Here is a 14407-nt window from a genome sequence, read left to right as displayed (position 1 = left end):
CTTACTTCAAGTCTTGAACTTGGTCTATGAACATGAAAAACCTTCCAGTGCTGGGAAATACTGGAAGGCACTGGTAAAAAGCCCTTGCATCAGAAATACCAGGAGACCCGTGTCACTGTGCCAGCTGGTCCACAAGCAAAGCAGCTCAAAATTTCTTCATGAACCGCTGCGTCTCGTTTAACAGCGACATGTTGCAAGAGAGGCTTTTGGCAATAAGATGAGGTATTCCATAGACTAGGAAGGCCTACAATTGGGTTTTTCAAAAGCAACAATGACTCTAAGTTCATGCTGAACATGGTAGTCTCTTTGACATGGGCCCAGTAAGGCACTAATCTATGAGATGATTTTCATCCAAATTAGATTATTAGTTGAATGCACTTGGCTCTGAGTAATGTGGCAACCACCCTAGGGCTTTTATAAAGCACCATGGGAATTGGTATATCCGCCACTTCTATGACCTTGGTCAGGAGAATGTTTCTGGGTGTTCTACCTCATCATGAGTATTGGTTATCATTATTTTATCAAGATAAATATATATAGGTAAGCATAGCAGTTTTGTTCTTAACTACCCATCTACATCCCTTGACAGTATATATACTAACAATGTTCCACCATTTAATTTGCCACCTTAATCCTGGTATGGTTGTAGTTGTGCTTCACCTCAAATGAATCATTAAAATAAACTACCAGATCACCATTCTTTGCAAAATGGACTGCAAGACCGGAGTATTCATTCCCTAGTAAGATGGAGTATTCTTCACACCCTATTGTTGTACACTGGGTGTTCTGTACAATACATGTGCCCTCAAGAAAACATTTTAAGAAAAATAAAATCCTCACTTCACTTTTCAACACTTCTTTTGGAATCACTTTCAGTTAAAATCTAACGTTAAGTTTCTGAGTGGATTGTGAGGGTGTTCGTTTTTTCCCTCATTTTATTAGAACTAGTATGAACAGTAAACAGTAAATGCAGGTGAAGTTATAGCTACTTCTTGTGAAGGCAAATAGTGACACATTCACAGTGCACTCCCCACCAAATCTAGCTACCTTGAGTACACAACTTGAACTGTCCTCATTCAACCCTATAACAGAAAAAGCAACCAATTATTAATCAAAGGTTATATACATGACTGTCTCATCGGTATTTTCATACCCTCTAAACATTTTCAAAAAACTTCTACTAGAACATTCAGCTGCCATGCTGAAAGAGGGACCATCAAGTTCTATCAACTACCAAATTCAGAAATTCCCTAAAATCTCCTTGCATTAAACCAGTTCTAATGAAACAGTGACTTACAAAGGCTGACCTAGCTAAATACAGACCAACAGACAATCAGTCATTCTTACTAAACTCATCAAAAAGGCCGCTTTCCAATACAATACAATGTGGAAAATAGTCATTTGATGCATATCTTTGGTTTATGTGCTGCCTTTAATACAAGGTCAGAGGGCAACCATCTAGCATACATGCAGAGCGAGTACAACCCTCACCTGGAGGAGATGCGGGTGTAATCATTAGCAGAGTGGACAAAGATGAATATGGGGGCATGTAAACTGGGCACCGGACTGTGTATCCCTTCTGCCAGTCAGACGAGTCACAACATGCATGGGCCACCTCCTTAACGTGTAGAGGTCACTTAACACTGGCGTTCGGCAACTGGTGTCAGTTGCCTTCAAGAACCTGAACGCCCCTTTTCACCCTTATATTTATAAAATTCTTCAATGTTCATCCAGTCTATTTAGAATATAAATCTATTGCACCCAATATGGTAATCATTTGGGGTCAACTAGAGAACACCACCCAAATTCTTTATACAAAAGTTTTTTAGTTTTATGTTAGTAAAGCAATGACATTCTGTTTCAAGTGGTATGTCAAACGAATCAAATTGTAGCTCATTTCAAGCTGTGTTTCAGACAAATCCCGTTGATACAAAAACATGAACTTCCTTACGCTTTCTGACCTCTTATAAACTATGCAACAGTATTACCAGTTTTACATGTGTTTCTGTCACCAATCCCTATACCATCAACATAGTGGATACCTTTTCCTAGGGACATGGATTTCAGAAAAGCAACAAGAGAACTGCAATTTGATATTGAGATGTTGCAAACACACAGTGCACATTATAGTAACAATGTTGATTTGGCGCATTTCCTTACCATATTGGCCTTAACTAGGACAGAACCCCTGCCCCTGTATTCCACCAGCACCAAGTGAGTAACATTTCCAGTTTTCAGGGAGTACATACATCTGTCTCTCTCAAGATAGATCTCTTCACAGACAATCTACTTTGGCTTTTTTCAATATTGCATCCTAATAAATCAAAGACAGATTTTTTACCAAGGCTTCACTGTCGTTTTCGCTATGAAAATCACTCATATGTCACTTTTCTAATTCCAGTTTGAGAGGAGCTAGTTCTTGCATACAGTGACATGTATGGTAAACATGCAGCCAAACTATTTTTGAGTAGCTCACTTCCTGTTCCAATGTTTATCGTAGCCCCAGTTCTCAGACATTAGTGATTCATCTGTCATTGAAGTGAGTCGATAATTTCATCCTTACTGTTAAACCAAATTAGGTTACAGTGTTGGAGGAAGGTTATGGGATGAATTTATCAGTGGCTATCGAAGTCATCTTGATTGATACATTTCACAAAGGGGCCACATGAAGCAGATGGGGATGTTAGACATGATGTATTTGTCATTGCACAATCATGGTATTTATTTCATATCATACTTTCATAAGATAATGGACCAAATATATAAAAGGTGTCAAGGAATATGCCATATTGAACGGTCTATATATTAGCATTGCCCCCAGGGTCTCATCTCGGACATTTTTACATTTAACAAATGATCAATCGAAGATACACCAAATTATGTGTTGACTGCTTTTACCCCACTCTTGAGCTGGAAATAGGGCTTTTATCAAAACAAATACTTTAGGGGAGCAAGACAAGAAATGGTGTGTCTTCCAATGCTGTTAATTTAGCATTTATATTGAGTAATGGAATTCGGAAAATTCCGTAGAGGAGCACAATTGACAATCCTATGGTAGAAGGAAACTTGTGCAAATAAATTGCTTCTTCCCTGCCTTGTTTTATTAGGTGTTCGGTAAATATGTGTCAGAGTGGCTGTGGTGGAGCAGTATAAATCAACTGCTACATAAAAACGTCAAACTTTTATTTGAAAACGGCACCCCAATAGTCCATTTTAACGTTTTTTTTGTTTAAGATGTTTTTATTGAGTTTTAAATACAGAAAAGATTTATAAGCCATAATAAAACAGATACAGTGTAATAAAATAAAACACTCATGCAAGTAACTTATGGTGAAATAACAATATTGTGGGTGAAAGGGAAAAGAAGTTATGAAGAGGTAGAGAAAGAGAGAAAAAGAAAAAGAGAGGAGAAAGAAAGACAGGGAAAAGAAAAAGAAAAGGGAATAATCAAAAAGGTGAGTAGAAAGCTGTAAAGAGATAAAGAGAAGGTAATGTAAAGAAGAATGAGAAGAATGATATGTAGTAAAAGGAAGCCAAAGAAGATCAAATGCAATTTTGTGAGATAGAGAAGAGAAGGAAACAGTAGAAATCCTGTGTTCCTCACAGATAAAATTCCACCAAGTTAATAAAGATAATTTAAAATCATCTTTCCAAGATGATAAAATAACTTTAAAAGATAATGCAATAAAAAGGTCAAATAATCTGAAAACAGTAGCTGTAACATTAACTTCAGGTGATATAGAGCCTAGAAAAACATTCTGAAAAGTTAAAGTAACATTGAAGTTAAAAATAGACATGCAAGTATTCCAAACAGATTTCCAAAAAGATAAAACATTAGAACAATCATAAAGTAGATGTTTTAACGTGCCCATTTCATTAGAACAAGACCAGCATAATGGAGAAGAAATTGGTGAAAATGTACATATAGTAACTAGGGTAATGAGAGCTCTATGGTAAATAAAATATAAAGATTGAGTTATACGGGCAGCAGTAGAAACTTTGAATTTTTTCGACCATAATTTGTCCCAAGTTGTAATAGGAAAGGAAACGGATAAATCAGTTTCCCATGTAATCTCAGTGTGAAACTTAGCACTTACAACAATATTAGACAATAATAACTTATATAGAAGAGCAGCTTTAGGTCTATGAAGTGAAAATAAGGGGTATAAAGGGGTATAGAGGGGTAGTGGGTGATAGAGATGGTGTGTGAGAAGGAAGGGAAAAAGTGGCTAGATGAGATTGTATAGCATTAACAATAATATTATTTTCAGGGAGAAAAGAGTCAGGTAATTGATAAATCGTTTGCAAAGTATGAAAGGGAACAGTAGAGTAATTATGAAGCAACTGATTCACAAAAATAATACCCTTCTCTTTCCAATACTTGTAGTAAAAAGATTTGTCTTTATATTTAAGAAATTTATTATACCATAAAGTAGGGGATAGGAAACATTGAAGTGGGGAAAAGTCCTTGGAAAATGTATTACACAATAAAGATTGGGAATATTTTAAAACGGGATTAGTGGACAAAAAGGTACAATTTGACATAAAAACTACTTGTTTAAAAGAAAAAAAAACGCTCAAAAAGAATCCATCTTGGGATGGGAGTAGACAAAAAATCGGAAGGTAGCGCAAAAGATTGCGTAATCAAAAAATCTAGATGATAAGCTTGAAAGTTTGGGAAACGTACACCGGCCTCATCCTTAGGACGAATGAGTTTGCTTAAAGCAATTCTCGGGTTTTTATTATTCCTCAAAAATTTTATACAAATAGAGTTAATACGTGAAAAATATAAATTTTTAATTCTGACGAGAAGCATAGAGAGTGTATATAGAACACGTGGTACAATCATCATTTTAACGATATCTAACCTACCCCACCAAGAATGATACAGGGGTGACCAAGAGAGGAGTACCGATTGAATTTTATTTAATAATGCATGAAACGTGAACTGACGTGTGCCATTTAGGGATGATGAGAACCAAATGCCAAGGTATTTAAATTTCAAAGGGCACAAAGCAAAATTAGTGTCATTAAACATAAATTGATAGCATGTAGAATTTAAAGGTAGGACTTCTGTTTTTGAAAGGTTGAGTTTGTAACTAGATATACTAGAGTACAGTCGAACTTCATTCATAAAATGTGGAAGAGATTCAACAGGATTAGACATATAAACTAGTATATCATCTGCATAAGCAGATAGTTTAGTTTCAATAGAATTATGTTTAAAACCAGTAATTTGAGAATTAGTACGCATGCGTTCTAAAAAAGGTTCAAGGCATAGTATAAATAATAAAGGGGAAAGAGGACAGCCTTGTCTTGTGCCTCTGGAGAGGGAAAAAAAATTGGAAAAGTGATTATTAACAGAAATGCTGGCTCGAGGACAGGAATATAAAAGTTTAATGTATGAAATAAAAGAGGGCCCAAAACCAAACCATTGGAGAGTATGGAATATAAATTGCCAATTAATACGGTCAAATGCTTTTTCAGCATCTAAAGATAACATCACAGATAAGCCATCGGGGCCTGGAGCCTTTGATTTTTTTAAAGATTTGATAGCATTAGAAATTTCCTGGAGAGTGATGTCTTTTTCTAGTGCAAGTAATTCATCAGGGAGGGTAGATGGGGCAGGGAGGCCCGAAAAAAGTTGGTTAAATTGGGAGAGGAGGGAAAAGTATCCTCAGAGTAAAGAGATTTATAATATTCATGAAAGACGTCATCAATATCTTCGTCTGAGGAGACTAATTGCTTAATAGATTCATTAAGGATAGGGCCAATATTTTTACGTTCAGATTACATTTTTAAATAGTTAGCTAGCATCTTACCTGCTTTATTCTGACCCCCATGATATTTAGATTTAATTTTGAGCAAGATATTACAAGCTTCATTGGTTGCTAATTTATTGAGTTCAGATTTTGCTTTGATCAAATCATGAAGGGCAGAAGATGATCGAGAAGTAAAATAAACATGTTCTAAGTCCTTACGTTTTTGTAGTTGATCTTCGTATTTCTTCTTGGCGGATTTCCTCTTTTTCGAGACATAGGAGATTGTGAAGGCACAAAATGCAGCCTTGAAAGCATCCCAGTTATTAGAAGCAGAGGTATCCAATGGATTATTGATAGTGAAAAATTAATTAATAAAAGTGGTAGCTTCTTTGATAAAAATCGTGTCTAATAACAAAAAAGTATTAAGTTTCCATCGGCTAAAATGAGAGGAGGTGAGTGAGAAGTCCAAAATAGCATGAACAGGGGCATGGTCCGAAATAAAAATGGATCCAATTTCAGAGTGTTGGATAGGAGGGAGCAAGGGTTTGCTAACCAAAATAGTCAATCCTAGAACGGCTGTGATGAACATTGGAAAAAAAAAGAAAATTACGCAAATCATGATTACAGGTTTTCCATACATCATATAAGGAGAGAGAGGCAATGGCAGATTGAAAGGTTTTATGAGTTTTGTCAGGTTGAAATTTACATTTAGACAGTCTATCAGGGAAAGGATCCAACCATTGGTTAAAGTCACCAGCAACGATGATATTAGGGCAATCAATTGAAGAGAGAAGAATTTTAATATTATTCCAGAATGCAGGATCAGGTGTAACAGGGCCATAAATATTTAATAGGACTATTGTTTTGTTCTGTACTACAATCTTTGCCATTACCCATCGTCTGTCATCATCATTTTCTGTAGATAAAATTTGTACTGCCAAAGCTTTGTGAAACAATATCGCAACACCCATTTTTTTATTGGAAGCAGGCGAAAAAATAACTTGACCCACCCATTGCCTTTTCAACTTAAGAGATTCAACATCTGTACAGTGAGTTTCTTGAAGAAAAGAAATCTGAGAGTTGAGTTTTGATAAATGAGACAATACCTTTTGCCTTTTGACTGTATTCCCAAAACCAAGGACGTTCCATGTAACAAAGTTACACATATTAGAGGGATGGAAGGGCATAACACAATTAGAGTCGATACACTTCAAGGGTATAACTACAAGAAAAAACACACCACAAGAAACAATTACATATAGAACATACTACAAAAAAATCCCACATTACCAGGGTACATTAATAGGAAGACAAAGACAGAAGCGAAAGTTGACCAAAGAAAAGCAGAAAGAGTAGAAAAGCAAAAAAAGAAGAGTAGAGCAGAAAAAAAGAAAAGGAAAAGAAAAAGAGAAAGAAAAAAAAGAAGGGAGTGAACAAACAGATCATGGCAAAACAGCCAGACCTGAAACAAGAAAAAGAAACAATGAAGGGAGAGCATGGTGATGCAGAGCAAAGCGGATCACATAAAGATGAATATAGGAAAACGAGAGCCTCAATGAGAGGGAAAGCATGTAAAAAAGAGAAGGAGAAAAGGTAAGAGAAGAGGGAATAGAAATGAAACAAAAAATAAAGGCAATATATTTCAGAGATACTGAATAAAAGAAAAACCTAAGAATGTAAAAAGGTAGAGCTGAGAAGCTAATTATAGACGGATAGAAAGAAGGGAGCAAGACACAGAAAATCATTTTTAGTGTCCATTCCAGCGGAAGAAAAGGAGTGAAGAAAAAGTTTTAACTTTTCAGCATCTTCGGAGGAGCGTGAGCAGCTATTGTGAGTAATCTTGCAGAGACAAGGATGAAGTATTCCATATTGAATATTGAGATGTCTCATCTGAGGTCGTAGAGCTAGAAATTCCTTTAGACGTGCGTTAGTTGCATTGGAGATGTCTTGTGAAATAAAAATGTTATGACCAGACCAGGTAAGACGGCGCTTGAGCTTAACAGCCTTCAGGACAGTCATCAATTCAGTAAATTCTAGGAATAGCATAATAATTCCACGTGGTTTCGCGGCATTAGAGGTAGGACGACCTAGGCGATGTGCTCTTTGGATGTTGATGGGAGTATTTGAAAATGGAAGACCCAGAAGCTCAGGGAGAAATTTTTGAAGAAAAAGTACCATGTCTGGGCCCTCAACAATCTCCGGTAAACCATAAAGGCGTAGGTTGTTATGACGGTTACGATTTTCCAAATCCTCTGTGTGGAGTTTCAATCTATGAATTTCCTGCTCTAATATCGGAATCTTTGTGGAGATATCTTGTAGGCCACTAACACGTTGTTCTAAGTCCAGTACCTTACTCTCCATAACAATCCACCTTTCCTCAATCTGTTGCAATTTTTCATTCGCTGCAGACATAAAAGGCTGGCGACCACGTACTTCATCCAGAATAGAGTCCAGAACAGGGTTTTGAGAGGAATGGATAGAAGATGGTGGGTCATTTTTATGACGCTTAGGCTTTGTGCCCATGATGGAGGACCTGGCAGAGTGTGAGTCATTGGTCATAATAGTAGGAATATCAAGAAAGCTCTGTGAAGAACTCAGCAGAATAATCCAGTAAAAACTAGAATTTGAACTGAGTGCAGGCGTAAAAGGAAACCAAAGAATGCACACAAAATATTCCTCACGGAAGAAAAAAAATAGAAAAAAACAGTAGAACTCAGTGTGATATTAAAGCGAATGAAAAAGAAAAAAAAAAAGAAAAAATGTGAGCTCAGCGGCTATTAATAGCGGCCGCTCACATCTTCAGCATGAGAAGGGATACCAAAGCAAGCAGGGCTAGACTCAAGCAAAAAGACAAGTCAGTGCATACCCAACTCGTTGCAGGGGACCAGTAAATCAAATCTTTTAATTTCTTGAGTAATAATGAGGCCTCTTAACTTTGAAAATAGTAATATAGTCCAAAGAGTACAGAGATCCCTGAGCGCTCATTGATTGAAATTAGTGGATGGCAATGAAGAAAATCCTGAAAAATATAGCAGGAAAAAAGAACAATGCCTCAGGGAAAACATACGCAGCAAGATAAAATAGTAACCAGTCATATCTTTCCTGAAGAGATAAAATACCAAAATCCACAAGTCTAAGGAGAAGTGAGCAACTTACAGGGAAAATACTGTAGAGAGCAGAGGAAAAGCAGGTAAAAACATGATGCCGATTATAGGGGCCTCAAGAGAATCAAAGTTCCAAAGAAATTACCGGCTCATGAAGAAACGCGATCGCGGCGTCCTAAAATGGCGGCCGCTCGTGTTTTATGTGGAGATAGCAGCAACTTAGGCGTCCAGCATGGGAGAATGCCGCAACCAACTGCAAAATGTAGACTGCATCTTCCAACGTCCAAAAAATGCTTTTTCCGGGAAGAAAAACAGTGCAGGGACGGCTCGTAGCAGGAGATGAGTCCCACCGATGTACGGAGCTTACAAAAGGATCCGCCATTTTGTTGCGGCGTCAAACCTCTATTTTAACGTTTGATTACATTATTTTCTGGTTCAATCTTAATTAGAGTGCCTGTACTTTCTTGTCTCATTAATTCCATTTAACCACTGATATCACTGGACAAAAACATATATCATGAAATGTGACTTGAAATTAAATATACCAAGCATTGTAGCCATGCCCATGTTGCGATGTTAACAAGTTCTGTTTGTGTCTAAACTGTAGAGAAAAAATATAATGCTATATGTTTCTAATCCAATCCAATCCAATCCAAAAATTCTTTATTTCGGCCATATAGACCATAAAAGATACAATTAAATACAATACATACATTTAAATACAATGTTAAATACATATAGAGAGTCTCTTCTCGACCAGCGAGGAATAGAGGATGCAAGACAATACCATGGTTCGGAGGGCTATTTTCTTTCTGATTATCCATGCTGCCATTAGAAATGTGGATATGGCAAACACAACATGGCCCAGAGTACTAGTTTTCATAACTCTGTATGCCTGTAAGCACTTCCTGAACCCCAGGTTTCTATAGAGCGGTGCTATCCAATATTTCCTGGGTCTACGATAGGCAGGACATACAAACATGATATGTAAGTCATCTTCCTCATGGGTGTTGCAGCATGGACACAGTTTGTCACCCCCTTTAGTCCACTTACAAGTAAAGGTTTTAGTAGGGAGTGTGCCAAACCTCCATTGCACAAACAATTTCCTCGCCAGTACAGGAAAAATAAAATCCATAAAAGGTTCAAAAACATAGGAATTTTTGGATTCCATAAAACGCGCAGTGAGGGTGCCGCTATTGTGAGCATTTACCATAAGTGCCAGGCTCTTGTCCTTATACAAGTGGGTCAAGGCTTTGCGTGAAATCCTTTGGCAACCTCGAGTAGGATCGTCCCATAGTTCTGACAAGTTCATACTGAGCAGTTCGTTCTTTACGAAAGCGAGCCAGGGGATTTTGCTGTTGCGGTTCAGGCTCATGACATGGATTAGGTCCTGTCTGTAATGGTGTAGTTCGTCAGTGGACCAAAGCCGGTGCCAGAACTTCACTGGCTTAGACACAAGCTCTTCAGCAATGGAGGGAAGACCCATGTCTAGTCTTAGTGGCAAAAGTGGCGTGCCTTGCGGGAGACCAAGTAGGCGCCTTAAAAAACTGTTTTCTACTCCTGCCAAATCTTTCCCTGCTTTGTACCCCCATAACTCACTGCCATACATGGCTGCTGCCTTAGCTTGAGTCCTATATGTTTCAAGGGCCGGGCTTAACGGCTTGAAGGTGGAAGTATTTGCCACCTTCAAGATAGCACCCGATAGCTGGGACAGTTTAACCCTTGATCTGGCAGTCCCATGAGAGGTTTTCCTGGAGTGTTACCCCTAAATATATAAAGGTAGAAACCCTCTCGAGGCTAACGGTTCCCAAGGTGGGGTTGGGTCTGGCTTTGTTAGGAGGATTGAAAATCATGAACTTGGTCTTTTCTGTGTTCACCTCCAACCCGTGTTGGTGACAGAAAAGACCAAATCCGTTCACGATCCTCTGGATCCCCATGGGGGATTTGGAAAGCAGGAGGGTATCATCAGCAAACATGATTGCCGGAACCCTCCTGCCTGCCAAAAGCGGGGCATCATTGTCCTTAACGTTATCTAGGTGTAATATAACGCTGTTAATGAAAAGACAAAAGAGGGTCGGTGCCAGGACACAGCCCTGTCTGACTCCTCGGCGGACTGGAAACCTGGACGAAAGCTTACCATCCCTCCCACACCTCACCTGTGCATAGTTGTTCTCATGCAGCCTGGTTATGATGCTGAGTAGTTGAGGGGGTACTCCTAACTTTTCCAAAACCTCCCACAGTTTCCTACGCGGGACTAGGTCAAAGGCTGACGTCAGATCCACGAAGACCATGTACAGTCTTCCCCCCTCTAACGTCACCGTCTTCCAGTATAGGAGGACGAGGCGGAAAATCTGATCCATGGTCGACGTGTTCGTCCTGAAGCCAGCCTGCAGGGGGCTCATAATGTCGTTGTCCTCCACCCAATCCAGCAAATGGTTGAGAATGAGGCGCGCAAACAGCTTTTGGGGTACATCTATCAGGCTAATCGGCCTGTAGTTGGCCGGGAGCAGAGGGGACCCCTTCTTGTGAATCGGTACAATCTCTGCCCCCAGCCAAGAGCCGGGGACCGCCATACCTCCTAAGATGGCATTAAAAAGAACAAGGAGGTACGGACCCCAGATGTCTGGGTGATGCCTAAAGAGATCCCCCGGTAGCTTATCCAGCCCCGGCGCCTTCCCCAGCGCTAAGCGCTCCAGAGCAGTCACCACTTCCCCTAGAGAGAATTCCAGGGCCGTGTCCGAGGTGCTTGTGGGCACTGGCACTACTCCGTCTGGCCATAGAGTAGTGTCTTGGTAAAGTGCCCCGAAGTGGGCCTCCCACAGCGAGGGGGCGATGTTAGGTTCGATTGCTGTTTTAAGTTCCCCCGTCCCATTGTTGACCAAGGCCCAGAATTTCCTAGAATCTCTAGCTTTTAGGGCTTCAGACAGGTCATGCCAGTGAAAAGAATGTAGAATTTATGTGGGGATTATTTAATGATGGCTATTTGCAATTCATGGTTTCTTACTTTGGTCACCATAAAGTGTGAACATTTCATTCAACCATTATTTATCGCCTCCTTCTCTCAATTTTACAGCTCTTAATGACTCGTTGCTTGTTTTCTTTTCATTTTTCTGTTTAGCTTCTCTTTGTTGTGTTTAAAACGTGTTTTATTGTCTTTGGCTGTTTTTTGATTTGTATGCTGACAGTCTTAATTTTACAGATAACATTTCCTTTTTTCAATGTTGCAGGTCCTCCTCGCAAGCAGTTATGTACCATTATATGCAGGGATGAGAGCTGTAGAGTATAAAGGAGAGGTAACTTTCAGGTCTTATTGTAGTACTTTTAATGTTTTGAGAATATTTTAGGAGTGCACAAAGCTGGTTAAAAGTTGTAGCACATTAAAAAGGTGATCACTGGCAATCCCAGAGATGGGTCTTTTTAAAGAAAAATTGTCTTTTGACAAAAATCATATCAGGTACCCTCAGAGGGACTTTGGAAAGGACTGAACATTCCCTTGGAGAACAGGTTTGTAGGAATCGTTTTTGTGAGGAGGGTTTGGCAGTCTTGAAATTGGGTGGCTGTGGTTGCACCTCTGAAATTCTCAAAGCTTTGACAGTTGGGTATGTTCCATTTTTTTAGTTCTCAACGAGTTACTCTCTTGTGATTCTGCCATTAGGGCTCCTTGGGTGTGAGTAAAGTGGGGGAGTGGATCACTATAATGAGGTTATGTTTGTGTTTCTGTTACATCCATATTGAAACGGTAGATTGTGTTGATTTCTTCATTAAAATCTGATAATAGTACCCTCCATAGTGAGTCCCAGTTCAGCTGTCAATGTCACATTGATCCCCAGTAGATTGTGTTGATCTTTTTGTTAAAAATCTGATGACAGTATCATCCATAGTGAGTCCCAGTTCAGCTGTCAATGCCCTTTTTATTATCTCTAGAGTTGTGGTTCATGCTGCTTTTCACCTCCTTTATCCCATAACACCTTAGTCCTTGCTGGGTTATCTCTTGTTTCTTTTGTCTACGTGTGTGATGTCAAAGTTTATTTTGGTCATTCTCATTTTCAGAAAATGGTTGTTCTGAAAATAGGGGGCTCTTTATTTTCTTTGTGTACTCTCAGCACCAAGAATCCCCAGGCATTCATGCACTCTACAAGTATACTCATCATCATGCATTGTTTCATTAAGAATGTGAGAGCAGAGCTATTTAATAGATCCCACCACTGTGATTGTCGGCAGGCACAGATTATGTCTCATTAATGTTTCTCTCATAATTCTGTTCTCTTTAGAGCCGTTCTCTCCAGTCATTTCTAATTCACATCTTACCACTGTCTCTGTTGCCTCTTTTAATTTTCCTTGTGTGGCCCAGAATTTTCTTACCAAACTGAAATATTAAGGGAGTTCTAAATTCACTTCGTTTTCTAATTTTAAACAAGGTTTTATGTCTACTCTATTAATTTCTATAGCTAGCATCTTCACTTTTGACCTACGTGTTGTAAGTCCGACAATCTTCTTATGTACCCTTTAATCCAGTTCTGTATAGCAGTTCCTCATCCACCACTGAATGTACTGTATTATGTAATTGCAACTCCTGGTTTTCATCTATTTGTCAAGCAGTCTATCTTGCAGGAATAGCTTTACAGCCATTGTTTATCTCCCTTGTACTGCTAATCATTCTCACTCTCCCGCACTTCCCACAACTCCTTTAGATCTTTTGTATTTTTGCCTTACTTTGTATAATTTCTCATTTTGTCTGTTATGATACCAGGCTGTGGGTCCATGCTTTGCTTCTCTGTTGCATGGGGGAAATAATGGTAGGTAGAAAGGCAAATAAGGTATCCTTGTTTTTTTCTGGCGCAGTATGTGAGGCATTATGAGAATATGTAGGGCACTTGCCACCCAGTCTGGGACTGTTCTCAAGCGCGTCCCTCTACTGTAGCACGAAAGAGAGAGGTGCAGGTGTGTTAAGATACATCTCACCCAGAACCGATTCCTCAGCTGGTCTCGAAGCTTTGCAAGTTCCCCTTGCCGCCGCAGCAGATAGTGGCCATGTTGTTGCATATCTTTGGTGCGATTCAGACTCCCTCTGGCATGGCTTCGAGCTCCAGAGAACTGAAAGGGTCTCCAGTCTAACTATTACAGGTGGGTTTACTCCGTCGATGCAGTCTTACCCCTAGGAACCCGTCACCAGGAATGTACCAATTAAAGTTCAGACTTCCACACAGGCCCCAATATCCATGACTGTTCCCTTCCACCAGTGTCGATAACAACTCCATCTGTGCCGATAGAATACATGGCACTGACACCCATTTTGAATCCTGACCTGACGTCAGCCCAGGCTCCACCAATGTCACTGTACAAGATCACAAAAGTGCAACCAGTTATTATGCAAGCAGACTCTAACCTAGGGCCTTTACTTCAAGGGGACTATCAGAATCAGCATTATTCAGCTGAGAAACAGCCTTAAAAGTATACAAATACAGACAAAAATAAAACCAATCAATGACCGCCATATCGATAAAAACACAGATAAAATATCTAAAATCATCCCATGAATAA

At 39.3% G+C, this 14407-nt stretch overlaps 1 protein-coding gene across 3 annotated transcripts in view; it reads left to right on the top strand.

Moving 5' to 3' along the window:
• The window catches only part of PNPLA4 (patatin like domain 4, phospholipase and triacylglycerol lipase), a 274934-nt gene that overhangs the window by 122796 nt on the left and 137731 nt on the right, over nt 1-14407 (top strand). For all 3 annotated transcript variants that reach the window (XM_086934661.1, XM_086934663.1, XM_086934662.1), the window contains one exon: nt 12094-12159. In XM_086934661.1, coding sequence (XP_086790787.1) covers nt 12094-12159 — 66 coding nt within the window. The remainder of the gene's footprint in view (nt 1-12093; nt 12160-14407) is intronic.

The sequence above is a fragment of the Lissotriton vulgaris genome, chromosome 8 (assembly GCF_964263255.1).
Source record: "Lissotriton vulgaris chromosome 8, aLisVul1.2, whole genome shotgun sequence".
NCBI lineage: Eukaryota > Metazoa > Chordata > Amphibia > Caudata > Salamandridae > Lissotriton > Lissotriton vulgaris.
The sequence above is the reverse complement of the archived record's forward strand: the minus strand, read 5'-3'. Positions and strand labels throughout refer to the sequence as shown.